The sequence below is a fragment of the Excalfactoria chinensis genome, chromosome 24 (assembly GCF_039878825.1).
Source record: "Excalfactoria chinensis isolate bCotChi1 chromosome 24, bCotChi1.hap2, whole genome shotgun sequence".
In the NCBI taxonomy this organism is placed as follows: Eukaryota; Metazoa; Chordata; class Aves; order Galliformes; family Phasianidae; genus Excalfactoria; species Excalfactoria chinensis.
This window is the reverse complement of record NC_092848.1, coordinates 417049-444546: the sequence shown is the minus strand read 5'-3', so window position 1 is coordinate 444546 and position 27498 is coordinate 417049. Positions and strand designations below refer to the sequence as shown.

General features: G+C 55.3%; 4 protein-coding genes across 8 annotated transcripts in view; 2 read left to right on the top strand and 2 right to left on the bottom strand.

The window, feature by feature from the left end:
- Positions 1 to 66: 66 nt before the first annotated feature.
- CNP (2'',3''-cyclic nucleotide 3'' phosphodiesterase) lies at positions 67 to 4650 on the top strand. The gene is made up of 4 exons (XM_072356761.1): positions 67 to 200; positions 1235 to 1904; positions 2384 to 2520; positions 2706 to 4650. The coding sequence occupies exons 1-4, from the start codon at positions 198 to 200 to the stop codon at positions 3156 to 3158; spliced, it is 1263 nt and encodes a 420-aa protein (XP_072212862.1). The 5' UTR covers positions 67 to 197; the 3' UTR covers positions 3159 to 4650.
- Positions 4583 to 21648, bottom strand: DNAJC7 (DnaJ heat shock protein family (Hsp40) member C7). Its single transcript, XM_072356752.1, has 14 exons — positions 21496 to 21648; positions 14247 to 14335; positions 13603 to 13727; positions 13409 to 13522; positions 12881 to 12955; positions 11567 to 11685; positions 11084 to 11237; positions 10681 to 10845; positions 10162 to 10253; positions 9883 to 9956; positions 9366 to 9512; positions 8992 to 9144; positions 8431 to 8493; positions 4583 to 7951 (listed from the first exon to the last, which is right to left on the bottom strand). The coding sequence occupies exons 1-14, from the start codon at positions 21576 to 21578 to the stop codon at positions 7914 to 7916; spliced, it is 1491 nt and encodes a 496-aa protein (XP_072212853.1). The 5' UTR covers positions 21579 to 21648; the 3' UTR covers positions 4583 to 7913.
- A 101-nt stretch (positions 21649 to 21749) lies between these two features.
- Positions 21750 to 26589, top strand: NKIRAS2 (NFKB inhibitor interacting Ras like 2). The gene is made up of 3 exons (XM_072356762.1): positions 21750 to 22017; positions 22210 to 22451; positions 22849 to 26589. The coding sequence occupies exons 1-3, from the start codon at positions 21924 to 21926 to the stop codon at positions 23086 to 23088; spliced, it is 576 nt and encodes a 191-aa protein (XP_072212863.1). The 5' UTR covers positions 21750 to 21923; the 3' UTR covers positions 23089 to 26589.
- A 4-nt stretch (positions 26590 to 26593) lies between these two features.
- ZNF385C (zinc finger protein 385C) overlaps positions 26594 to 27498 on the bottom strand; it is a 46732-nt gene continuing 45827 nt past the window's right edge. For 4 of the 5 annotated variants that reach the window (XM_072356753.1, XM_072356756.1, XM_072356755.1 and 1 more), the window contains 2 exons: positions 27354 to 27467; positions 26594 to 26815 (listed from right to left, as the gene is read on the bottom strand). In XM_072356753.1, the coding sequence (XP_072212854.1) occupies positions 26594 to 26815; positions 27354 to 27467 (336 nt within the window). The remainder of the gene's footprint in view (positions 26816 to 27353; positions 27468 to 27498) is intronic. The other variant, XM_072356754.1, reaches the window with a different exon arrangement.

Sequence of the window (27498 nt, the reverse complement as noted above, 5' to 3'; positions counted from 1 at the left end):
GCCGCATCCCGGGGCAGAAGGAGCGAACCCCGCGCCGGGCACCCACCGGCACCGCCCGCCCCACGCAGGCGCGGCCACGGGCGGTCCCGGGAGGGGGGGCGGGGGGGCGATGCTATGAAAGGGGCCGCGGTGCCGCCCGCCCCAGAGCCGCAGTCCCGCTCCGCACCGGCGGCCGCCCCGGAGCCGCTGCCCTCACCATGGTAAGTGCGGGACGGGCACCCCGGGACGGTGCGGGACGGGACGCGGCGCTCGGACGGAGCGCGGGGCGGCGGGGGGGGCTCTGAGCCGCGCTGCCCCTTCGCTGCCCCTTCGCTGCCCCGTTCCCCGCTCGGGGCTCCGTCGGAGCGCGGAGGGCTGCGGGAACAGCGGGGCTTTGTGGGACGGGGCGCCGCTCAATCGCGGATTGTTCGCCCGCGGAGCCCCGCGCCGCTCTGTGCTGCCATTGTCCCGGCGCGGCTCCGCGGCATAAAGGAGCGCTTTATCCCGGCGTTGGCTGCCGAACAATGGGGGCCTGGGGCTGTTTTCTATTATTGTTCTTTTGTTTGCGCCTTTGAAAAGCGGCTCAGTGCCGCCCGCCCGCAGCTGCCGCCCGCAGAACAGCGGCCCCGGGCACAGCCGAGCCCCGCACCCACGGCCCGAGCGGGAAGCGGCGGTGCGGGAGGGGCAGCCCCGGAACGGACAGACAGCGATGGGAGCCACAACCCCACCGGGGACGGCGAACGGGGACCGGGAGCGTCGCGCCGTCCCCTTCTAAGCGGGGCCGCTCCCCGCGTCCGACCGCAGCAGCGAAGGATGGAGAAGCTCCTCCTTCGAGCCGCCCCTCCCGCGGCCTCTTTCACTTTCACGTTCCGCGGCGGCAGCGCGGCCGTTTTTGCCGGAAGCGATTTGAGCCGCTCCGTGTCGGGAGGGGCGGCCCGAAGCCCCGCTCCGTTCCCGGAGCTCCGAGCAGCGCGACTTACCGGGGCCTCTGCGACAGCCGCCTCCCGCGAGCTTCGATTCGCCCTCGCAGGCGGTTCGCACCGCGGCGTTGTTGGGCAGCCCGGGCTCGGTTCGGCTCCTCGGGCCGCTCCGCGCCGTCGCGGTGACGTTTCCCTTCGCGGCGGGCAGGGGGGTGGGGGCGGCGCGGGGCGCGTTGGGGCCCCTGCGGTCCGGGTTCCCCCCGTCCGTCCGTCCCCCCCCGAGGGCTCAGCTGCTCCCGGAGCCTCCAACGCAGAGTTTCCTTCCCGCATTTCAGAACAGAGGTTTCTCCAAGAAAAGCCACCCGTTCCTACCCAAAATCTTCCGGAAGATGTCTGCCCAGGCGGCCAAAGAGAAGCCCGAAAGTCTTCGATTCCCCTTCCTGGACGACGAGGAAACCATCGCCACGCTGAAGGAGTCCAGAACCTTTTTCATCCTGAGGGGCCTCCCCGGCAGCGGGAAGTCCACGCTGGCTCAGGCGATCCAGGAACGCTACAGGGACGGCTGCAAAGTCATCGCGGCCGAGAGCTACAAAATCAGCCCCGCCGTCAGAAGCGCCGTCCCTGAAGAGTATTGCAAGGTGGACGAGGATTTAGTTGACTATTGCAAACGAGACGTCAGCGTTATCGTGTTGGATGACACCCACCACGAAAGGGAACGGCTGGACCAAATCTTTGACATTGCTGACAAATACCGCTACAAAGTCATCTTTGCCGAGCCCAAAACCCAGTGGAGGATGGATTGCTCACAGCTTAAGGATAAGAACCAGTGGAAACTGACGGCGGAGGATCTGAAGAAGATGAAGCCGAGTTTGGAGAAGGAATTCCTGCCCATGTATTTCGGGTGGTTTTTGAGCAAAAGGAGCTCGGAGACCCTGCGGAAGGCTGGCCAGGTGTTCCTGGATGAGCTCGGAAGTCTCAAAGCCTTCAAAAAGGAAAGCAAATTCTGTATGTATAGAAACGACCCGCCCGGTTCTTACTTTTGATGCAACTGAGCAGATTCGGTCAGCTCTAAGGTGATGTTTTTAGTCAGGGTTGGCAGCGAGGAGAGCAGCTCAGAGCCCACAGCCGCTGTTTTGTGCAGTTGCCGAAGTTGCTTTTTGTAACTGAAAATGAATGGAAACTTTCCTTGGGGGGATGGGGTGGGCAGCAGCGTTACCTGATGGCTTCTGAGGATCAGACGCAGCCACCCCTCAGCTCAGCTCACCACGGTGGGGTTTCTGCAGTGCTGCACTGAAGCTGCTGTGTGTGTTTCAGCTGCATCCATATCCTGGGTGGAAGGAGGGTTTTACATCCACCTCTTCCTTTCCAGCTGTAGGGACATGAAGCACAAAGAACAGATGGGTGAAGAAAGCTGAGATGGGGCTTAAGCTCAGGTGCTGCTTAAGGGATCCTTTTGTCATAATAACGTTCTCCTGCGTTCACAGTCACTTCTGAAGATCCCAAGCTGAAAATCGATCTCACCAGCTACTTTGTGAAGAGGCCGCCCGGGGTCTTACACTGCACCACCAAATACACCGACTTCGGGAAGGCAGCGGGGGCTGAGGATTACGCACAGCAGGAGGTGAGTGCTGCAGCTCCGCTTCCCCATCCTCCCATCCCAGGTCCTTTCCTGGCCAGGCATTTGAGGGGGGGGCTCAGGGGGCAGCTTTGCTCACAGCTGGGAGGGAACCTGCAGGGCTGTGTGTGCTCCTGCAGCAACACAGACACCCACTCAGCTCCGCTCTGACTGTCCCCCTCTCTCCCCAGGCTGTGAGGGCTTCCTACGGCAAAGGCTTCACTTTGTCCATTTCTGGCCTATTTGTCACAACCAAAACCGTCGGCGCTCGCGTGGAGCTGAGCGACCAGCAGCTGCTGCTGTGGCCGGGGGATGCCGATAAGGTCCAGGCGACCGACAGCCTCCCGAAGGGCAGCCGCGCTCACATCACCCTCGGCTGCGCCAGCGGAGTGGAAGCTGTTCAGACCGGGCTGGATCTGCTGGAGTTTGTGAAACTGGAGAAGGCGGGGAACAAAGGGGAAGAAGTGGGGGAGATTGGAGGAGGGAAAGTGCAGTATTTTGGGAACGGGATGTGGATGCTCGTCCTGGCCAAAAAGATCGATGTGAGGGCCATTTTCTCGGGTTACTACGGAAAGGGGAAACTTGTGCCTACACAGAGCACCAACAAACGGGGCTCTGCCTTCAGTTCCTGCACCATCATCTAAGGCGGGCATCGCCCCGCTGGGTTGTAAAAGGAAAGTAACTCGGTAACCTTTAAAACCGTAAAGAGAAATAATTCTGCCTTTACTAAGCAAGCCCTTCCGCCAACCTCAGACTGAAACGGCTCTGGGGAGACATTTATTGGCCTTGGGAAGAAAACAAGCAGCTCCAGGAGAGCCGTCAGCTCAACCCTCAGCAACCAAAACACCGCTGAGTATTTCTGATGGGAGAGTTTGGGGAGAACCAGCTCTCGTGGGGCCCTGCTTGTTTTCTTCCTCAGAGGAGGATCTCCTGTTGTCTTTTATAACTTCCCTATGAACCACAATCGTTAGATCCGTACTTCACAATTGAGCAGTGGCAGAACAGAGCCTGTACAGAACTGCTCTGAGGCCCATCGAGCTGCAGAGCGCTGTTTGTGTGCAGAGCTCTCAGCGCAGGGAAGGGCTGTGCTGGTGGGCGCGGAGCCGGGCGATGTTGGTGAGCCAAACACTGCAGACACGGGGAGAAAATGACAGCAAAGGAAACAGCTTTGAGGAGCTGCTTTCGGCTCCTGTAACAGCCCCGGTCGCTCGGGATGGGCTGCATCCAATACTGCCAGCACCACTGTTCTGTAGGGAGCAATCCTGCCTTGGCGGGGAACGGAAGAGACAAACTCACGTCTTTTCCACCTTATTGCGTAGAAACTAAAATCGTGTCTGAAGTCCAGAACTGAACTTCAAGCAAGATTTTACTCGCTTTAGCTAATGCACTGAACGTAGGATGGAAGTAACACTGTAATATAGGAAGTAAAGGGAGGGATCATAACTGTAACTCACGTCTGCTCCAAGCCCAGTCGCGGGCTGGAAAGAAGTCACTGGAGGAGCCCTGCTGTTAGTGGGGCTGCCTGCTTTCTTAGAGCTGATGTTTGTGCTCTTGGATGGTTCAGCAGGCGGCAGATCTGCCGTCACTACTTCATAACAGATCTCAACTAACAGATTCCGGTCAGGACAGCAGCCCAAACTCTGCGCTGCGCTTAACCCAGTGTTAATAAATGTAAATACTCACTGCGTCCCACACGTGTCGGGTTGGTGTCTGTAGGGGAGCGCTCAGCGGGGCACAGTGCTGGGAGAAGCATTTCAGCTCCGAGTGCTGAGCTCAGCAGCAAGGAGAGCTGCGGGGGGAGCGAGTTCAGCAGTGAGGGAAAGCAGCGCCCGCTGGGATGGTGGTTTGAAGAAGGGCGGCAATAAATCCCCATTCTAACACCAAAAAAACCCCCACGCCTGCACCCTGCATCCCATCCTTTGCTTCCCCCGGCTGAACACACAACAGCTGCTGCACCAGGAGAGCTGTGAGTGCAGCAGTGCAGCTCCCAATGCAAACCCTCAGCGGCCCCATCCAAACTCATTGCAGCGCTCCTGGGAGCCGCACCAAGAACAAGATCGACGCCATCCGCAGCGACCTTTTTATTAGTTTGTACATCATATACAGTTTATAATAAAGTAAACCAGTTGCATACGGCTCTCGCTTCTGTCTGTGATATTCTCCATAGAAACACAGCGTTATGAACGACGCCTAATGAAGTAAACAACAAACATTCACATTGTTACCGTTCACATCCTAGAAAGGTGAAGGTCCGAGCAGGGGCAGCTGGCACCGCTGTGAAGCCGCCCTGGAGGCGTTTGGCAAAGCGGTGGGGGGGGGTCGCTCCATGCAGGACTCCTTTCCCCCCTCGGGGGAGGTTTTTTACACCGAGGTAAACATTCAGAATTGGGATAAATGGGGCGGCCCCCTCCAAGTCGGCTTCACATCAGGCTTCGTCTCGGCCGCTCCGAACCGCCTTTACAACAAAGCATGCAATGAAGGTGCTCACACTGCTGTCCCCCCCAGCGTCGCTCCCCGTGCTTTTCTCTTTTGCAGCAGGAATTTGAATGTGAAAGCAGGGACGAAGGCAGAGCAACCCACACGAGGTCGGTTGTGTTTGAGCTGCAGCCGAATCACAAACGCAGCCCCCAAAGCGCAGCACTGCCCGCCCCGCTGTGCGGCTCCATAACAGCTTTGTGCCCCTCAGTGCCCTCCGAGCTCAGCCCAGCACAGGCACAAACTGCCCCGCGCTGCTCTGGGAGACCCCCAGCCCCATCCCCGGCTGCAGGAGGGGCAGCGGAGCGATGCATCGCGTCCATCTGCTGACACAGGCACTGCTCCTGGGAAGCAGCGTCCGCTGGGAACGCTCCAGGTTGGGAGCAGGGAGGTTCCCTCACACAGCTGGGCCAGCACTGCTGCCATGGAACACACAGACCGCAGCACTACAGGAGGAACTCAAGCAGGGCACCCACAGCCATCCTTCTCCCTACAGGGAGGATACAAGGCACACGTTTAAAGGGGACGAAGCCCACCCACTTCAAGAGTGAACAGATGTTCAAGTGAACAACTTCAGTCATTAAACCGAGGAAGTGAATTGGAAGGACTGGCAAAGCCCCGCTCAGACCAAATGCTTTGGGCCATTCCACTGCCTGGTGAGGCCAGGGCTCTCCTGCTTGTTCCCAGCACAGCTCGGCTGCTGCTGCCCCGGGGGGCTCACAACATCCCCAGCTGTTCCACACTGCTGCCCCCAAACCACCCAGTCTGCATTAATGCAAGTATTGACAACACAGTCCGAAGCCATCAGTACATGGGATCCAGCTTTACAGCCACGCTTCCGAGTGCCCAAACAAAACCACGTACTTTCCTAGGTAGCACAGAGAGGAGACAACTGGAAAAGCCTGTCAAAGGGGCAGCCAGAAGCAGCAGAACGGCCTCTAAAACCAACTGCAGGTCCAGGGTCAGCACCTGGAAGGGACGTTCAGTGCTCCGTGCAGAAGCTGGAGCCGAAACTACATCGGATAGGGAAAGCGAATCCACACAAAGCAAAGAATAAATAAACACCGCAGACCCGACGGCCCAGAGGTCAACTCACTGCACATGCATCTCCCGAGCACCAACACCAAGACCTGAGGTCACTCTGTGTCAGCCACACCTGCAGCACTGACACGGGGTGATGGTGAAGCTCAGGGGGCTGCAGATGGGACGGGGCCCTTCCTCAGCTCCATCCGCACAGCAGCCCTCAGAGACGAGCTGGCACTCACTGCTGTAACACTGCACTATTTTCAATCATGCTTTCACAAACAGTTCCACAAACATCTGCTGCATAAACCCCCTCACTCTGAGCTCTCTCGGTTCTGCCCTGCGTGGTGGCAGAGGGGTCTGAGCACACACAGCCCTGCAGCTCAGACATGCACAGCCCCAAGGGGAAGGAAGACGATGTCAGCACCTGCAGGAATTGCTCTGCAGAATTCAATGACTGCAATTTTTGCTCCTGCAGTAAAAATCAAGGCAGGTTTTGTACAGAAGTGGCAGGTCTCTCTAGGAAAAGGACTTGCCTGGATGTGCACAAACACCCGTTTGCTCACACACGCAAACCTCAGCTCTGCACAGCAGCTCACAAACTGCACACAGCACTGCTCAGCCCCCTGCCAGGCACAGCGCTGCCTGATGGCACCGGGGGGGCCAGCCCAGCACCCGAGGACTCAGCAAAGCACCTGATGGAAAAGAGCCTCTCCTTCCCAATAAAATGGGAAGAGCTGTGCAAGCAGAGCCCTGCCCCAGCACAGCTCAATGCAGCTACGCTGAACAACAGAGCGGCACCACCGAAACAAAGCCACGTTCAACTCGAGCTGCTGCAGCTGCACACAGCTCCGGGCTGCCAGCTCTGCACTGCAGCACCCAGCTGAGAGCACTGCAGGCGCTGTGCAAGAGAAGCAAGGGATGGACTGCCAGCTCAGGGTGGGACTCGGCCTTTCCTTGCTTCTTTGGACTGTTCACGTTACTTCTATCTGACAGCCGCCCGGCTGCTTTATCGTCTGGGTCAGTCCTTGTAAACACGAAGGGAACGAGCAGCTGCGCACACAGGAACCGCTTCAGCAACAACCCGAACGTCACTTTGCATCTCTTCAGAGCTAAGGAGGGTTCATCCACACTGTGCATCAGCAACACAAAGTCTAACACGACGATCTCAAACCCAGCAGACTCAGGTTCCCGGCACAGGAGATGTTCAGTGTTCGGGTGGTGAATGAAGACGGAAAAAAACCCACGTGGTGAAAAAACTTCAAGGCCGGAGCAAATCCTGCATCCTCTTCAAGAGGGCAAATCCTGGAGCGGGACACGAAGCCCTTCAGCTTCAGCTGCGCCACGTGGAGCTCCCACATCAGCTGCTCTTTGAAATCCATTGCTCTGCCAGCAACTCTCAGCTCACGCCTTCCCGACCGAGTCCAAGTGCATCGCTCTGGGAGAGCCACGGCAAAGGAAGGAGACAAAGAGGCGGGATGCAATCGTGGGAGATCAGAGGGAACGTTGGCAACGTTTTCAGAGGGTTAAGATAATGGAGAAGCTCCTGCAAAGCTGAGAGATGCTGCCACGCTGTGCAGCCAGAACAGAACATGGCAGAATTCCAGGAGGACTCCGGGAAACCCTCTCAGCTGAGGAGCAGTCTGAAAGCACGGGCAGCATGAAGGGACCAACAGATTCAAAGCTTTATTATTTTCTTTTTTAATAAAGTTAACAGTAAAACAAAATCCACAAGCCTTCCCTTCCCCGAGCTGGTTTCCTCTTCACACACAAACGCACACAAACTGAGGTCTCCAACCGAGAGAAATGAAACTGCTCTAAGTACAATGAGACATGATGGAGGAAGGAGTCTAAGTATGTCCGTGTTGAAGGCTAAAAGCAGCTGAGCAGGTTTGGGTGGTTTAGCCAAACTGGAAAAAGAAATTCCCAGGCCCAGAAGCTGAAAAAGAAAAGGAAAGATGTTAGTTCAAAGGGTGGGTGAACAGCGCCCTGCCAAGCCAGCCCTTCACTCAAATAAAGCCATCTGGGCAACTAGGAGAGATCCTGTCCACGCATTTCCAGCAGCTGAATCCCAACAGTTAAGAGTGGACCACTGACTGTATGGGCAAGGGAGGCTCTGCCGGCAAGCTGACAAGGATGAACGCAGACGGTACAAGAGCCATGCAAGACTTCCCAAAATACACTCAACAAAACCATTAATGAACACACGGCTCCTCGTAGGGCACCCTAACAATAGGTAAGTGCTGAGGGCTTGTGCAGTGCTGCATGAGGCCTGACCACACCTGAGGTTCGAAGGGACTCCAGCAGCAGCACGGCTCCTCTCCATCAGCACAGCAAAGCTGGGGAACCTCTGCTGCTGGGTGAAGCAATCTGTGCATCTACTGCTGCCAAAGCCAACAGCACGACACCTCCACCTACCTTCAAAACTGAAGCCTCCCGGCCCACCAAAGAAGGCCTTAAATATATTATTTGCATCGAAGTCTATAGGAAAGAAAAGGAAGTTGTAAGATGAAGTGAAACAGACAGTTACAGCTTTCAGCTTAGAAAATGCCTCTTAATTAGGGGCCCATAAAGCGTTTCACAAAAAGCTATGAACAAATAGCTTGCTTTGTCCACTGTAATAGAGCAGCACAGAACAGCACGATACTGTGCTGCAGTGCAACGCAGGACACATCAGTGGCAGAAAACAGGTAAAAGCAACATCCATCTGAGCTTCACTCACAGAAGCAACCGAGGGGTTTTGGACAAGCAGCATTTTGGGGCCCACAGAACTTGGGTGATGCATTCATACACCCTGTGAAAGACAGAAGCTTCCACAGAGTGGCACCCACTGTCCAACAGCTCAGTCAAGGACAACATCCACCACACAGCCCTGATTATCTGCAGCTTTCTACAGTATCTGCCATTCAAATACTCCCACAGACCAAAGTCAGTCCATGGGGTTATTACAAAGGGGAGGATACCATAAGAACTCCTTACCTCCCATGTTCAACCCATCTTCTTCTAGATCCTGTCCGCTGTCATAGCGAGCCTTCTTCTTGGGATCTGACAAGATGGTGAAGGCTTCACCAACCTCCTTAAACTTCTTCTCCTCTTCCTTCTGTACTTCTGCACTCGCCCCACTGTGTCGGTCTAACAATATGAAACCAGGCAGGAAAGAAACTTGATGTTTCTGTTGTAGCTGTACGTATCATCCCCAGCCACCACAGAAGGCATTTTACATGTCCTGGGGTCACATTTGTGCACACATTCCCTCTCCCATTTATTCCCAGCTCTGAGTGATGGTTGTGGGCAGCTGCTCATGGGGCAGGAGAATCAAAGCAGCAAGACATGCTCTACAAACACCTGGATACCTGGATGATGCATCAGTGCTCGTTTCCTGTAGGCCTTCTTGATCTCATCTTCAGAGGCATTTTTGTCGACCCCGAGGATTTTGTAGTAGTCTTTCCGTTTGCTTTTTTTCAGTTCCATCTGTGCATTCTTTAGAAGCTGTTTGTGTTCTGCAAAGACGTGCGATGCCAAAGGAAAGCAGCCTTAGTGCATCACACACAACCCTCTGCTTTAACAGACACTGACAGGCCAAGAGTTGAGGTGACCTGAACTGCAGTCATCGAGTGCCACGAGCAGCCAACCCTCGTGCATTTACAATCAAAGTCTATCTGCACACTTAAGGCCGTTTCCAAATGTAGGTGAACATCTCAATGCTACTGAACCAGTGTTTGTTAGACAGAGAACCACAAAGTCTAAGGCTGCTCCATTTCATGTCGGGCCAATAAAAAAGCACAATGACTAATCAGGATGATAACCACATTCAGCAACAAAAACACCTGCCTTACTTTGAGGAAGCACACACAGAACAGACACCTTTACCTTTTGTTTTTTCTGTCTGATATACTTTTTCATAGTCTCTTACAGCATCTTCGTATTGCTCTGTGTCCATGTAACTGTGGGAACAACGATTGCCAAGCTGTATTTCACAGAAAGCACCACAAAAAGGGGCTCAGGCAGAAGCTTTCTGGGTAGGTATGAATTAAGGGAAAGACATGCACTGGGCTGCAGGAGCAGCGTTCTCATCAGAACTCGTTGCTGTGGGGAAGAGGTTCCCATCTACAAACCTGCCCAGCACACCCAAGATAAATACCTACTTACCACTGTGCTCTCCTCAAGTACGCCTTAATATACGTCTCATCCAGTTTTACTGCATTCGTGCAGTCATCTATTGCTTCTTCAAGTTTCCTAAGCTACAACATCAGACAGAAGTGAATCCCAATCAGAGGGGCAAAAAAACCAACCCAAAACCTGTTAAATAGTGTTATGACTTTAAGCAAATGAGAGCACAATCTCCTCATTCCAAGGAAGGAAACAAATAAGGATGCCTTCACACTGATTAAGATAAGGCCACACTACATTCCTTCTCCCCCTCCCACTCCAGGCAGCCCAAGCATTTGAGTTTTGTTTCTTTAGGAGTCAATTTCTTCAGCTGCTCCGAACAGACCCAATTATTGTGCAAGCACAAAAGCTGGAAATCTTGCTGACGGCGCTGGATGGCTCCAGCTGCCCCAGGAGAAGCATTTGCTCTCCACAATAAGCGATCTGCCACTTATCAACTACGAGCTGAGGAATAAGAGGTGAGATAAAAAAATCACCTGCACAACAACCACTTCTTACCTTTGAATTAACCGTCCCTCGGTTGCAGTAGAGTTTGGCATTTGTTTTTATGTTATTAGGATCTATTCCTAGTGCTTCTGTGTACAGTTCATAAGCTAGTTTGTAGTTTCCTTCTTTAAATGCTTTATTCCCGTCTTCCTTCTTTGCTTTAAGTGCTTTGGCATTCTGAAAGACAACACACCCTGGGTAAGGACACCAGGTGAGCGGTTCGGGGGGACCAACACCTCATTTTACTGGGCAGGCCAACCATAACCATTCTAATTTGCTTTCAGACACCATGACAGGAAACAGAAGTCACAGACTTAAGGGGCAGACAAGGGAGTACTTCAGCAGAACCAGCATTCTGCTTAAAGAAGAAAACCCTGCTCATTTTGTAGTCCCAGCCCCAATCCCCACAACTTACACGGCAGGCTAAACATGCTTTCTCGTGGTCAGGAGCCATTCTGAGTGCCTGGACAAAGAACTGCACTGCCTTCTCAATACAGTCTTCGTAATAAAGGCAGAGACCACGGACATACAGAGCGTCGGCGTTTGTGGAGTCCATTCGTAAGATGTCACTGTGACAAACACACAGATTTGTGAGTTACCCTACAGCAGCTTTTTCCTTTCAGCAACAGAACCATTCTTCTTCTGCTGAGATACTCAGGTGATCCATCAGATCCATGGCAGGGATATAAAGAAGTGCACGAATTTGCACAAGCAAGACTGCTGGTTACTAAATAAGCTTAAGAAGAGTTTCGCAGTGTGATTAATTGGAAGTTCATGTAAACTCTTTTGTCACCATTTGCACTGAGGACTTCTTTTGCTTAACGTCCCTCTGGGAACAGGCAGCACACAGCACACACCATCAGTTGGCACACAGTTTCAAGACCTTAAAGATGCTCACCTTGCTACAGACTGTGCTTCTGGGTAACGACCCAGCAATGCTAAACATTCGGCCTTGAGGATTTTGAATCTGTGACAAGCAGGAGCAAACTCCAGAGCACGATCCATGCAGAATACAACCTGGTGTGAGAAAAGCAAACATCCAAAGGCTTAGTTTGAAAACCTGCATTGTTATGACAAGTGAGCTGCCCTGTTTGCATTTGAGCAGGAAGGGAAGCGTGCAGGTTCCGCTTCTGTTGGATCCATGTTTCGTTAAGAGCAGTTCACGGTGGTGTTTGTTTCTTTGCTTTGTTGTAACTTTACGTTCAAAGGTTAATGGAATGTTAGCGTGACACAACATCGGACAGAAAACCCAAGGAACACCTGTAGAACTTCAAACCCTTTAACTCCACTGAAACTGCAGGCCCCAAAGAAAAGGCCAAGGAAGACAAATCTGCCTCTGTTGCCTGCATTATAAAGGAGTGTGGGAGGGACAGAGATTCAATAGACTGAGACAGTTCGGACTGGACAGAACACAAAAAAAGTACAGAGCAGGGACTGATCTTAGACTGGTCTGACTGCAGTGGGCAGGGTGATCTAATGGGTCCTTTTCCATCTCTGTCTCTCTGGTAGGGACATCTGCAGGAGAACAGGGTGATTGTTCCACCAAGGTTCATCTGCTTTCCCGGCCCGTGACATCACGATTGCCTGCTGTGGGAAGCACTGTGCTTCAGACTGAGAAGCCAAAGGCTTCTGGGTGAGAAAGGAGCAAGAACAGCACTCCAGAAACAAAGATCACATTTCATGCAAGTCTTCCCAGTGAAACGAGAGAGCAGAAGTGAGGAGACAGATGCAAAAGCCCAGAACAAGCTACACAGGCAGGGTGGTTCCTACACATGCAATCCAGACTGACCATATGCCCCATTTGCTCCTCGTAACAAGTTGATGCAAGGCTGGAATTTATGCTTTGCTTAAGAGCCAGTGGCCCAAACAGTGAACTTAACACTTCAAATGGTCTCCTTTCTACAGACCTTACATGCATCCACTGAACAAAACAGTTTCATAAGAAGCGTTGGGTGCCTTTCAGATTTCATGCTGTCACTTCTTGTTGTATTGGGTCAGTAATGGCTGCAGCCCACAGCAAGAAAGATTAGGAAACTGTAACAGAGAATGGCTCAGCGTAGATCTGCATTACTCCTTCACTGACCCTCACTGTAATACTGACAGGCAGAGCTCAGCTAGAAGGAGGCAGGGGGATTAGATGTGCATCTAACTGACCTGGCCAGGTAAGCCATGTCTGCTCTGTTGCTGCAGGAAGCAATCAGGTTCACCTTACCTTCCTGAAATCTCGCTTCTCGAAATCCACTTCTGCTATCTTTTCATACTCCAGCACCGTACTGGCATTCTTTAGCTAAAGACAGGAGCACACAGTAAGTGTTTCTTACAGTCGTAAGAGCAAAAGCTGCTGCAGACCACAGAACAACAGTACAGACTAGGTCAATTTTTGTCAGCATTAAAATCAGTTTGAAGTCAAGAGATCCCACTGGTAGCCCAGGAAAATGTGCACTTGTAAATGATACAACAAAGGAGGTGCAGCTTTCTACAAGCCGCATCACTCAATGCCATGCTCCCTTACTACCTGCATTCTCCCCCGGAGTGCTGGTGAAAGACCAGCTTAGCCTCCGTGCTTTGTGACAATCACACACAAATAACTATGCAACTAATTGATCTACTGAGAAACAGACAAGGAGACTTCATCACCACCTCATTACTTCCCATTGCATTGGGGTGCACAGACATTACTAACCAGCTCAATCCATTCCCTCCGACAACCCCATCTACGGGGAGCATTCCAGTTTCTTACCTCTTGCTGTGCCTGAGTGTTCTTATGATCCAGTTCTAAAACACGCTGAAAGCAGCGGCTGGCAGCCATGGCGTTCCCGAGGGAGAGATGGCACTTCCCTTCCCGTAGATGGCCCTGAGGAGACCGTAATAAGGGAGCTGCAGGAGCAGACAAGCACTCAGACACACACAGGAAATAAGATGATTTCCACATACCCTTACAAAGCTGTCATCCAATCTGACAGACTGCTGAGCATCTCCCAGCGCTTCTCGGAATCTCCCCAGCATCATGAGGGTGGCAGCTCTGTTACCATAATAACTGGCATTGTTAGGACAGGTATCTGGAGGAAATGGAAGAGCACTTGCTGTTAGCGTGATATAAGCAGCTACACAACTCATGGAACACACTCAGAAGACACTGTGGGACCCAAAAAACCCCACCACAATCCTTCCCAAATTAGGATTTCACCCAAACAGCTCACAAAGATGCAAGATGGTTCAGAACAGAAGCCATCCAGTCACTGCATCTCACACAACACACAGGCTTTAAGTCACACTGAACAGAAGCCTGCAGCTTTTAGGCTGACAGCACTGCTGACCCCCCATCACATGGAAAACCGGATTGGTTTCTTGCTAAAAAATCTCTTGGATGGAAGAGAAATAAAGAACCGCTGCACGTCACCCACGTTACCACTGACTTGCATAACCAGTCCAGGGAAATTCTGCTAAGTAATTAAACCAGCAGAAAGTCCAATACGTGCTGTTAAAATACACCAGCAGGGTTTGTAGAGATCAATAACCAGTCTTGATTTTTAGACACTGTATTCACAAAGACTGTCATTACCACCAGCTGCTCTCACCTATGGCTTTCGTGTAATAGTTGTATGCTTCGTTGTAATCTTTCTTGGCATAGTAAGCATTTCCTTGTTCCTTGAAAGACTCTGCTTCTCTGAAGGAAGAGAAACACAGGGAGGAGCATGAGAACAGTCTGACCACAATCCAGCTTGTGATCCCCAAGCAATCTCAGCATCGCCTTCAGTACTGCTGTAGCACTGACTCTGTTTATTGCTCATGTGGAAGGAGCACAGTGTCAGCCTGGCTCTCAGTTCAGCACCCAAACACACACGTGAGCATCGTTCTGCCTCAGACACGGCTGTCTCTGGAGCTGAGCACCTCAGGTGGACGTGGCTCCCAACAGCTGCTTCCCGAGTGCTGCTCAGCCCCAGCAGCCAATGAAGTCAAGGAACTGCGTGCTGTCTTTCAGAAGCAGCCCCACATATCTGAGAAAGGGGGCTGAGATCGAGTTCTATGCTCAAAAGAACAGAATCAAGGAGAAATACGGGTGCTTCTCCTCAAGGCTTGCGTGGCACTGCCTTGGCAACAGGTCCAGAAATAGTCCTCACACTCAAGAGCGAGCGTTTGCAGAGACAATTTAGGACATTAAAAACACACAACATATGGTTTAAAGCTGCATCCTTTAAACTCTTGAAAGCAAAGTTTCTCCTAATGGAAATGAAACCCTTCCCCACCTCCTCTCATCTACCTTCACCATTTTATATAAGCAGCCCAAGAGGGAACTTGCACCACAGTGTTGTGAAGTTTAATTTAGTTTGGATGTATTCATTGATGACATTCACTTGCTTCTCCCCAGCCAACTCCAAAGAAGCCCTTGCTAAGACACAGCATTAATACCTGCATCACTTCTGAGCCCACAGACACTGCCTGCCCACTGCTGGAAGCACCTGCACAACCAGACCTTCTGAACTAAGGCTAATGGACCCCATCCCAGGAAACAACAGCAAACACAACCGAGCCAGAGCAGAGAAATGTGGGGACAGAGAGCGAGGAGTCGCATGGTTTTTATGTACAACTTCCCCACGCAAATCCAGAACAACAGTGGTGCATCAAAGGGTCCCAAGGCTGAGCAGCTTTTGTTCTGCACAAGGTACTCCATTGGTACAAAGCTGCCTGCGCTGCTCCCAAGGTCAGACCCACACCAGGGCCCGAGCAGCTCCACCAGCCTACCAGGGAGAGAACAAAGGGAAATGTGTTGAAGCCAGTTAACAAGTTTGTAACCTCATTCCGGCCTGCCACTGGCCGTTCCCACACAACTGCCTCATGCAAAGGGTTGTTTGCACAGAAGAGCCACAGTTGTGCCAGCTGGCAGGACAATAGACACAGGGAGCTGCTGCTCCAAGGGCCTCCAGGGCCACAGTGAGAAACGAAAGCGAATGGCACACACTTAAATTTTGCTGTCAGTTGCACTCAGTGGAGCAGACGCAGCCTTACTGAAGTCAAGCAATGGAAACGGAACACTGTGTTGGCATGTTGACACACAGCAGGATGAGCCAGCGGGAGTGTGGAGGAGCAGCGGAGCAGCACGGGGCTCGTAGTGAGGAGTTCAGCTGCACCCTGTGCACCACAAACTCACCTGGCCGAGGCAGGAGCCAGCCCTGCTCCCATCGCTGCACCAGGAAGGTGCTTACTCAGCGGCCCTGCTCTTCCCAGAAGCTGACGTGCACCCAGCACTGACTGCCAGCACAGCTCAGGGCTCCCTTGCCATGAGGGCTGGCAGCAGTTCACTCAGAAGCCTTTTGTTGTAAGGCCTGAAGAAATGATGAGCAGCACTGGTGGAGAACTCACCTCAAGCTGCTCCAGCAGCCCACCCAGCACAGCCCACCCCGTGTCCCTCAGCAGCATCACCAGTCACACTGCCACCAGACACAGCAATAGGACCTGCTGCTGGAACCCTGATGGCCAGCACTGCTGGGAAGCGCTGGGGAATGGAAGGAGGAAAGGAGATGCACGGCAGAGCAACCTTCACAAAGCACAGCACTGTGAGATGGGAGAGCAAAGGCACGAACACAACAATTACTCACTTCTCTTCTTGGTCTGTTTCCCTTTTAAACCTTTAGCATAAGGCAGATCCACACACCAGCAGGTCACAGTGCCTCAGCTAACGGGGCAGAAAGGAAATACACGTGGATTTCTATTGCCCACACTGCTTAAAGCCTAACGATGGAGTAAAGATCACGAGAGGAAACCCAAAATCCCCTCCAAAGCACAAAGGAAAGCCAGCTGCTGGAAACGCAAGGCTTGTGGCCTCAGGTCCCAGACACAGAACAGAAGCATCTCTCCCCTGTTGTGCTCCATTGACACAGAAAGCACTGAGCAAACAGTTCTTGTTTACCACGGTCTCTGGCTATAACAAGAAGAAATGCAGATCTCCTGATATCACTGCTAATTGTTTCAATCCAAACAGATGCTGCAGCCTGAATGAGATCATTCTGCATCTCGCACTGATGTAGGCTGCATTCCCCACTTGCTACTTTTGTAGCTGAAGAAGAATCATGCTTTGCTAAAAATATGACGCGGGCTGAATGGGGCGCTTTGTTCCCAGCGGGCAGAGCCTCCTCAGGGTCCTCTGCAGCCAACACAGAAGACAGCAAAGAGTCACAGCAGGACCTCGGGAAGAAGCTCATCTTTCATTGTGTGCGTGCAGCCAAGGCTCACGAGGAGGGGCTGCCTGCTGTAACTCTCCCCACCAGCCAGTCATCTTTCTTGCCCTTTCCTAACACTTGTCACAGCCTCTAATTCTTCCCCCATCCTGGAAGACCTGCCGCACATGGGCAGCAGCCACAGGCTCCTGATGCTGCAGCAGCACCTCCTGAATCCCAAGGTTCCCCTGCTCACCGTGCCCTGCTGACAGCTCAGCCCTGCTCGCACCGCAGGCAGCAGAGCTGAGAGGCACAGCCATCCCATCCCACGGCTGCTAACAGCTCCTGCCTCCTCCCCAGCACTGGCAGCTCCCACACGCTGGTTGCAGCTTCCCCCTCCTGCTGCAGCTTGCAGCAAGGAACACGCAGACCTGCCCTGCAGCACACCTCACCTTCCCAAGCCATCAGGACCTGTGCAGGAAGCACCTTGCAGGCCTGGCAGCGCCAGCACAACCCCGCTGCAATGCTCTGTGCCTGCAGAGCTCCAGGCACCCAGCAGAGCAGGCAGCAGTCTTATAATTGCTCAGCTCAGGAACAACTCCCTTCTTCATCTCCTGCCTCCATTACAACACACTGACAAAAAAAATACACGGGATTTGAGGGATGCTCTGAAATCGCTGCCAAAACCACGAGTGCCTCCCAGTCACCAGGGCACTGTCTGAAACCACAAGATCTAAGGGAACGGGGATTTTAACTGGGCCAGCTTCTGCCTACGAGGCATCCAGAGCCTCAAGAACCAACCAGCCCCCATCTCCTTCGGGATGCCCAAACCCACAGAGCACAGCTGGCTGCTGTGAGCAATCCCAGCAGAGACTTTTCCTTAATAGCACATGGTGCCTCCATCCCGCAGCTCCCCTGTTGGATTCCAGACGAGATTCTCAGCTGTCAGATGTTACTCAGCTGCTTGGGTAAAATAAGTTGGGTGATCTCAATGCAGTTTACATTGGGCAGATGTCTAGAGCTTAAAATTAGCCGCTGTGTTCCCCACCGGACATACCACAGCCTTCCCTCCTTCCAGGGCACAGAACTGAAGGCAGGCGCTGAGCACACACCTCTTCCAGGTTAGGCTGCACACCTCGTGACTGAGGAGCTCAAGTGAAGGGGATACAAATATATCCCATCCTGCATCTGACATGGAACAAGAGGCACAACACCAGGTCCCCAGGTACAAAACAGAGTCATGTAAGACATGCCACGATCGTGGGATACTCTCACAACCCAATGGCTGCAGAGACCAGACCAGCAGCAGAGCAGCTCTCCACGATCACATTGCTCTGCACATCAGCACCCCCCACTGAGCAAGCAGTGGGTTTGCTCCCAGCTGCAATGCAGCAATGAGAATGAAGACATTTACTTGCAGAATGACCCAGAACCAGGGAAACCTCAACTCTTTACATACAGGTACCTGCTTGGATCGTCTAAGGACTCACCACCTGAAGGGGCTGCCTTGGGACCCCAAGTCTTTTGTGGGAGCAATCAAAAGCAAAGTCACAGACATTTAGAACGCTCCCAATACCCGAGGATAAACTCAGCCATGGAAGGCCAAAAGCCACAGCAGAGAGCAGGAGCATAGAAAGGAGCCAATGCCCCCCGCAGCACTCAGTGCAAACAGCCAGATGAGCCCTGAACGTTAATTAGGCAGTTATGTAACGCACCTTGCTAGCAGAGCTCACTGCCAACCCACTTCATACCAACAGCACCACTGCTGCTGGCAGGGCTGAGTCTCAGTGTTTGTGAGAGCACACAGAAGGCCCAGGAGCACCCGGAGCACTGGCTTCCATGAGGGCCTGGATGCAGGAAGCAGCCCACCTGCATGGTAAGACAACGACATTCACGTGACTCACCCTACAAAAGATGGTCTCGAGTTCAAGGTAGGCTTCAATTCCAAGCACCAATCATCTTTTGCATGCTGTATACAGAAATGAGCTCATTCAGAGTATTCAAATGTTCTGCAAATGTATGGGAGATTAAACATCGACGTGAGGAGCTCCTGCAATTCCCCATATTACCCTAAGCTGATAATTACACGGTCACAAAACAGGCTGGATCCACAGCCTGGGAAACTCCAGTGCCCAGCAAGAAGCAGGGCAGGAATCCTGGAGCAGCCCAGACCCACAAGCAGAGCCCCCCCAGCCAAGCAAGCCCAGGGCCTGGCAGCACTCCCTGGAGAGGCAGCCCAGGACGTTTATAGTTATTGGAACAGCCCGACTGAAGTGCAGCTGATTCCATGTACAGCAGCAGCAGGAGCCTTCCCGATCACCCACACCTGACACCTGCAGGCAACATCTGTCGGACTCATCGTGACCCGAATTAAGGCCAGGTCTGGAACCTCCTCTTTGATTTCTGCACAATTTACTTTACGTGGCAAATTTCACACTCATCGTTTCATTGAAGTTAACGATTTCCTGCAGAGGCTGCAAGAAAAGGAAGCAACTTTTGGGGGATGAAGCTCTCGCTGCCTGCAGTGCAGCCCCCACCCACCAGGAGCTGCAGCTCCAGCATCCAGCAGATAAAATTAATGCACTTACATCAACCCTCCTCCATCAGGACCCTCACAACTGAAGCTGCCACAGCCCATAATTATCCTATGAGCACACTTTATTCCTGTCCCTGAAGCCACCGGTGAGCGAGCAGTTGGGCATGTTTACAGCTGTTCAGAAACCCTGCGCCCCACCGTTCCCACTTGTATTAAGCCGCAGAGAACAGCACTGCACGTTTAGTCCCTTTGCTTCATGGCCAACCCTCACCCACCTGCACCTCGTCATGCTGCAATTCCTCAAGAGAGGGACGGAGCGCAGGAAGCTCGGGGCTGACTTACAGCACTTCAGTGAAGCTGTTCCATTCATTTGTGCTGCTTTCTAACACAGTCTGGCCCAGCCACATCAGAAAGGCTGCGTTAAATCGGATTCCAGAGAACGCCCGTGCAATTAATGCCTTGTGCCTGCAGAGCCCGCGCGTGGTTGGTGATGTTTTACAAACATTAAGCACCTAATTAAGCCTCCAGCCATCCTCCCTAATTTGGTGACTATCGCCCTCATTTACATTAGATCAGTTGACAGATAGAACTCGAGCAACCAACGTGAGCCCGGAGGGCCAACGCAGAGCAGAGCTGCCATCCCCAGGACCCTGCCCTGCTCCTCGGGCACACACAGAGCATCACCTCCTGCTCACACGCTTCTCTTTGAATCCCAGCAACAGAGCGCTGGGAAAGCACCCATAAAAACACGGGACTACACGGCAATGCCCACGAGCTGCAGCGCTGGCCAAGGAGCACGTGGTGACCCAGGCAGGTTCTGCTCCTCATGGCTGAACCCCTCGGAGCAGGATGGGGAGCAAACCCCCAGCCCAGGGCTGCTCCCAACACCCACAGAGCTCAGGAAGGAGGACGGAAGGGGACTCGATGTCAGAGGACACCAGGGATGAAGGCGCCTCCGGCACGGCTCTTACATTGGGATATTTTTAACGTTTCACTCGTCATCTTTAATCAGCCCGAGGGGATGAATCACAGCAGCAGGCTTCCCCAGCTCCACGGGCAGCGCAGTTTGGCAGCGCTGCACACACAGCTCACACGAGTGCCTCTTCAGCAGCATTTCCTCCTGCTCCTCAGTGACATCACCAGGAAGCTCTGAGTCCCGGCGCTGCTCCCGGAGCCATCCATTCCTGACCGTACATTGCAGCACAAGCACCTCAGGCCACGGCTTTACTCTGAGAACCGCACTGCTCACATTGCTCACATTACTGCTTACATTGCTCACACTGCTGCTTACATTGCTCACACTGCTCACACTGCTCAGTGCACACTTCCAGTTTCGTTTCTCCTGATGGTTTCACCATTCGGGAGCAGCTGCCTCCAATCCCGCAGCACCAGCTCCTCTCTCCTCCCGGCTCCTTTGGGGGTAACGAACCCCGGGGTGCAGACTGCTGAGCAGTGACTGCAGCTGTCCACATGTCGGCCTTTCTCCATCACACTGCATGGGCTGACGGCAGCACCCGGCCCATAGGACAGCACACAGCCTGGGGGGGGGCTGCTGCGCTGGTCAGGCTGAAGCAGAGCGCTCCAGATAACGCCGTTATCAGCAGCTGTAGCTGTTACCTGGGGGCTCTTTAGCCGCAGCTCCGCTCTCAGAACGGCTCCGCCCGCACACGGCCCCGCTGCAGCCCTCCTCCCCCCGACAGCGCCGCGTTAAGAACCGCCTCACGTGTCACGAACTGCAGGTAACGCCGTGCACACGGAGCTCGGCCTGAAGCCGCCCCGGAGCTTCTCCTCAGCCCCGGCGGCGATTCCGGACCTCGGGGCGTTCCGGGACCCCAAGGCCGCCCGGCTCCGCTCGGCTGCGGGTCGGGGGGGCGCGGAGCGACCGCGGCGGACACGGAGCGTGTAGGACCGGGGCGGGGCCGGCGGAGCCCACAGCAGCGACCGCAGCCCCCCGGGGCCGGGCCGGGAGCAGCACCGGCCGGCAGCACCCGCCGCTCACGGAGCGCGCCCCGCTGCGCCGGAGGTTACCGAGGACGGCAGGGAGCGGCGAGGCCCGGCCCGGCCCCACGGAGGCCCCGCAGCCCCCGCTCCTCCCGCCCCGCCCCACCCCACCCCGGCCCGGGCCGCCCGCGCTACCTCCGCGCCTCCTCCTCGCTCTCGGGCTCGCCGGGTCCGTCGGGCGCCGCCATGATCACATCGCACTCGGCTGCCGCCGCCATCTTACCGCCAGGCCGGGTGGGGGCGGGGCGGGGCGGGGCGCGCGGGCGCCGGAAGGGGCGGGGCTTCCCGGGACGGCGGCGCGGGCTGCCGGGAGCGGGGCGGGGCCGCGGGGAGCCCAAGTTCCGCCGCCGGGGGGCGCTGTGCGGCCGGGCCGCTTCCGCCGCCGCGCAGGTGGGGTCCGCGGTGCTGCCCGCCGGGTCCGGTGCTCCGGGCGGCCCCGATCCCGGGTCCCGGGTCCCCGATCCCCCCCCGATCATCCCCGTCCCCTGACGGAGCCCCTCGCGGTGCCGCCCCGGCGCCGTTCGTTGCGCGGATCCCCCGGTGCGGAGCGGCGCTGAGGCGGCATGGGGAAGAGCTGCAAGGTGGTGGTGTGCGGGCAGGCCGCGGTGGGCAAAACCGCCATCCTGGAGCAGCTGCTCTACGGAAACCACGTGGTCGGTGCGTGCCGGGGGGGGGGCGCGGGGCTGTGCGGTTCCGGACCCCCCTTATGTCCCCCCTTATGTCCCCCCTTATGTCCCCCCTTATGTCCCCCCTTATGTCCCCCCTTATGTCCCCCCTTATGTCCCCCCTTATGTCCCCCCTTATATCCTCCCTCATGTCCCTCCCGTCCCGGCTCTGCCCGCCCCGCAGGCTCCGAGATGATGGAGACCCAGGAGGACATTTACGTGGGCTCCATCGAGACCGACCGCGGCGTGCGTGAGCAGGTGCGCTTCTACGACACGCGGGGGCTGCGGGACGGGCTGGAGCTGCCCAAGCATTGCTTCTCCTGTACCGACGGCTACGTGCTGGTGTACAGCACCGACAGCAAGGAGTCCTTCCGCCGGGTGGAGCTCCTCAAGAAGGAGATCGACAAATGCAAAGACAAGAAGGAGGTGAGCGCTGCCGGCCGGGGGGCGCTGCTGGCCTTTGGGTCGCACCTATGGAGCCTCCCACCCTCTGCCTGGCTGCTCCCACAGGCCATAATGGGCTGCCGTTGTGGGCAGCTGTTTGCTCTGTGACTCCGTGGCTGCTGCTCCTCGAGGGGCTGTTGGTCTTATTGGCGCTGACTGAGAGCTCAGCTGCCCAGGTGGGACTTTTCCTGCAGGCTCCTGCAGTGCTACACGTGCAGCTGCTCTGGGCTGTTCTGGGACTGGTTTGAATCAAACCCAAACAGGAGGGTGAAACCGCCCAAAGGATGCGCTAGGAAAGGTGTTCTGAGCGGGGGATTCTGTGTGGGGCAGGGCCTGGCGCCGAACCTACAGGGGTTTCTTCTCCCCTATGTTTTAACAGGTCACTATTGTGGTTTTGGGCAATAAATGTGACCTGCAGGAGCAGCGCCGGGTGGACCATGACGCAGCCCAGCACTGGGCCAAGGGCGAGAAGGTGAAGCTGTGGGAGGTGTCGGTGGCTGACCGCCGTACCTTGATCGAGCCCTTCATCTACCTGGCCAGTAAGATGACGCAGCCACAAAGCAAGTCTGCCTTTCCCCTGAGTCGCAAGAACAAAGGCAGCGGGTCTGTGGATGGCTGAGCCTCCTCTTGCTCTTCCGATGCCACCTCCTGGCCCTCACCTCTCTCCTTCCCTTGCACGTACCTCCTGCTGAGCCTGTTTGGTGCTATGGAGCCTGCAGGAAGCCTGGTGGCACGAGGAGTGGGCTCCTAGGGCTGGGGATGGTCTTAGAGGAGGAGAGAGGTGACCCATCTCCCTGCACTGACACAAGAGCTGTTCTCACTGCCCAGGCCCTGTCAACGTTTAAGGCGCTACAGGAAAGCCAGGGTTTGCCCGGTGCATCCCCTCTGCTCCCAGGGCACAGGCTGACACCTGGGGGCTTCGTGCTGCCCAAGGAAGCCCAGCACAAGGCTGGCCAACAGCCTGGGATCAGCTTCACATCTGGGCACAACCAGGTCATAGGAGAAGATTTCCCCTCTCAAGAGCTGCTCTCTTTTGTACTGATCCGACATGAGAAGAACCCATTTGAGGGCTGTGCCTCCCCAGTCTCCTTCTCCTACCCCAGCTGGCTCTGTGGTGCTGCAGCTTTGTCTCAGCAGGTTGCTCCTTACCTGGCCATGTCCTCTGCACCTTGACGTGCAGGAATATTCAGTCCTTGGTCAAGCTGCGTGCAGGTGAGCCTCCTGCCCCAGGGATGCACAGAGCGGAGCAGGGCCAGGTGATGTTACTGAGGGCAGGCTCAGGCCCCACATCTCACAGTGCACAGCACACTGCTCCTTTGCTGAGGGCAGATCCAGCCCTCACCTGGGAGACGTGGGGCTGTGCTGTGTCCATGCACACACGGGGACAGCTCTCAACACTGCGGTTGTGATGCCTCAGAACCACCACAAGACAAAAGGATGCTGTCCCAGTTCTGCCCAGCAACACACGCTCCCTTTGGCAAGTCTGGATCTAGGAAAAAAAAATGATGAGAAATCTCTGGCTTGTTTATACTTGTTCCTTTTATTTACTGAGTAACACAATAAAGCGATGAGATTCGATTATCAAAATATTTTCCTTTTTTTTTTTTTTTCCCCAACAGTTATAGTACATCAAAAATATACAGTGAACATTACAGGGGGGTACTGGCCAAGTCCCTACAGTCTGTTATTCCATTTGTGTGGGTTCTTTGTTTTCTTGGAATCAAACTGTTCACATCACTCCGAGGTTATTTACAGAGCGGCACGCCTTACTGAGCGCTATGGACTATGCCCTACTATCTAGTACAGCATATGCTAAGTCAAAGGCAGTAAATGCTTTGGATTGCATGGGAGCAGGTGGGGTCTCTGGAGGCGAAGGGGATGCGACGGAGGCAGGATGTTCTTATGCAGCTCATTGCAGTATTATTGTTATTAGAAGGAATGGCTTTCAAGGGTTAAAGTGCCAAGTGTGGGAGTGTGTCAGGGCTCCGCTGGAGGAGGGTTGACAGGAGCAGCCACTGCTGGCTCCAGCACAGGCTGTTTAGAACAAAACGCAGGGGAAACAACCCAGTGGTGCCCAGCTGCTCCTGCAGGCTGCAGCACGACCACAGCTGCCCTCTCCCTGTGCTCAGGGGCTGGTGTGTGCCTGCAGGAGGAGATGTGCTGCCCTCTGCTGCAGCCAGAGCTGAGAGGAGGCCTGGAAAAGAGCACAGTGAGACTGGTACGGTGAGGGCTGGATGGCTGCAGGCTGCTTGGCACTGAGATGCTGTCAGAGCCACATCCTCCTGCTGCCTGTGGGCCCCGATTCTGTCCTGGTGGATCTGGGGTTGCTCTTGGTCTGGGCCACACGTGATCCCAAGGCCGGTGGGCCCCACTCCATGTCCCTGCTGAGGTCACTGCTGCAGCAGCCTTCTACCCTCAGCCTGCTCTCCTAAGCAGGTCACCCCATCACCTCAGGACCTTGTGTCTACTCTGATCTTTCCATGGGTGATCCCCCCCCACACCTGGTGCTTTCCCTCCCCTTCCCCCCCTGAGGTAGAGGGAGATGCCCTGAGCAGATAAATCCATACCCAGATGCTTCTTCATACTCTTCTGCATGGGGAACACAGCAGCAGCACTCCATGGCTCAGCACTGCCCATGGTGAGAGCAGAGTGCCCTCCAGATGTGGGAGCTGAGCTCTGTGCCAGCGGGACGCAGCAGCTGCTCCCTCCATGCAGCAGTCCCTGCTGGCACCCGAGGTTCCCAGCTCTGGGAACAGAAGCATTAGGTGGCAGCAGGTCCCCGTACACCTCCAAGGCCTCATCCTGAGCATCAGTGGTGCACGCTGGGCAAAATCCTCCTGAAATCCGAGTGTTGCTTATGGCTGAGATGTCAGGTATGTGCGCTTGTGCGTGTGGATTCCCAGATGTGCAAAACCACCTCATCCCAAGGGCTGGGCAAGAACACGACCTCGTGCCGGGATGCTGCAGAGGTGTCTGAGCCAGCACCCGGCCTGGGGATGGCAGGGGACAGCACGGCAGAGGAGCCACTTGCACAGAGCTGAGTGTTGCTTTGTGTCCTATCTGCTCCAAACAACACTCCCAGCCCTACAGACTGAGCACCAAAAACGTAGACAGCAAACGACGAGCCAGCTGCTCCCATGGGATTGCATAGATCAGGGTGGGTCGTCACTCCAGCATGAGGTCCATTTGGGTCGCGACTTTCCTGCGGGTTTCTATTTACAGCAGCGCTGGGAACGCAGAGAGCTGCGGGTTCAGTTTTCAGACCAGGTCCTCGCTGGGCCTTCTGAGCACAGTGAAAAGAGCATCTGAGGGAGGCCGGCAGTGCCTGCTCCTTCCTCCCTGATTGTCTGGGCTGCCGGGGTGGTGCCTTCGCTTGGTGGAGTCACAAACTCCTTGGAAGCTCCAATGGGGATGGGGTGGACGGTGAGCAACGACGGTGCCTTCCTCTGGAGAACCAAAAGTGCTTTGGGGACATTCACACAGCCTCACAGCATCTCCCCTGAGGTAGGGGCAGGATTGTCCCCCCGGGGGTGGGATTGAGGCAAACGGTGCCAAGCAGGGCTCAGAGCACAGTGTCCCCTCCTTCCCACCTCAGGGAGCGCAAACCAGGTGGGAGCGGAGCCTGTGCCCAATTTCTGTGCTTCTCGGGGTGCCTGGGAGAAAGGCTGTGTGCTTTCAGGGGGCAGAGGAGCGAGTCCCAGGCCTTGCCTATTGCTCTCAGAGTGAGGATGTGACCACCGTGGCCAACAGCTCTTTGGCGTGGGACAGATGAAACCAGCAGAGATCAGGGCTGCTCCATCCCTGAGGGACCAGCCGGCTCCTCTCCTCCCGGTCTGGGAACTGGGAGGCAGACAAGAAGCACAGCAAGGTCCTGGTGACTCCGGCACCATCCTCACCCCACGGGGCCCAACCATTGAGTGGCCGGCGTGGGCAGGGGGAGCAGCAGGAGGGGGCACGGTGGGGCTGGCTGGGCTCTGACGGAGCGTTGCACACCAAAAGGAGCCAGCTGGAAGCAAAGGGGAAGCCTGGGTCGATGCCTACTGCTACGGTTTCCCATCAGCCAGGAGAGCAGTCAGTGCCCTGCGCAGCCCCACGGCGCGGCCGATGGACCCCGGCGAGCGGCTCTAATAGGGTGCGAAGACGATGGGGCCCGGCGTGGTGCGGACGTGGGCTGGCGGCGTTCGGAATAGGGCTGGTCCGAGGATCGGGGCTTGGAAGAGCGTGGTGGCAGCAGCTGGGCGCAGGGCGAGAGGCCCAGGCATGGCACACACAGCCGTGGTGAGCGGGCTGGGCAGGAAGCGCGTTGCCAGCGTTTTGGTGAGGTGCTTCTGCAGAGCCAGCTTGGACTGCAGGAGGGAGAGGAGGCCGCGTGAGGGCTGCGACAGCTCAGAGCAGCCCCTGCAGCAGCCCTGCGGTGTCTGCAGCAAACACAGAGCCCATCCCCAGCACCCAGAACCCACACCCTGCCCCAGCTCCCCCTGCTTCCCTGGCACCTGGGCTGGTATTTCTGCCAGCTCTCCACCACACCAGGCAGGGATGCTCAGCTCTCTGCAGATAAACGTTTGGTTCAGCAGAACCGTGCCAACCCCAGGCACTCAAACAGCACAGCTGTCTGCTGCCAAATGGGAGCCAGGTGGAAGGACCCCAAATGCTGCAGCTGCTCATTGCGCCGCTGCCAGAAGGCTGAGCTTTCCCTGTGCTTTCCTTCACACAAAGGAAAAGCAGAGCCTCCTCTCAGCTCCACGGTTCTCCCCAAAGGGATCCGTGGGGTGCAAGGAACGGAGGCTTTGAGAACAGCAGTGTGTCTTATTGTAGGAGATGTGTCATGCAGTTGGGTGTCGCAGACAGCCAGCAGGGGGAGGTGATTTGCTGGGAGACAGATACCTTGAGAATACTCACTGCGAGGGCAGCGTTCTTCTGCAGCTTGTTGTAGGGGCTGTACTTGGGCTTGGGCGGCTTCCCGGCCAACCTGTCTTTGTGCCGCCGGCTGCTCATGTGCTGCAAGAGGACAAGGACCAAGCGATGGGCA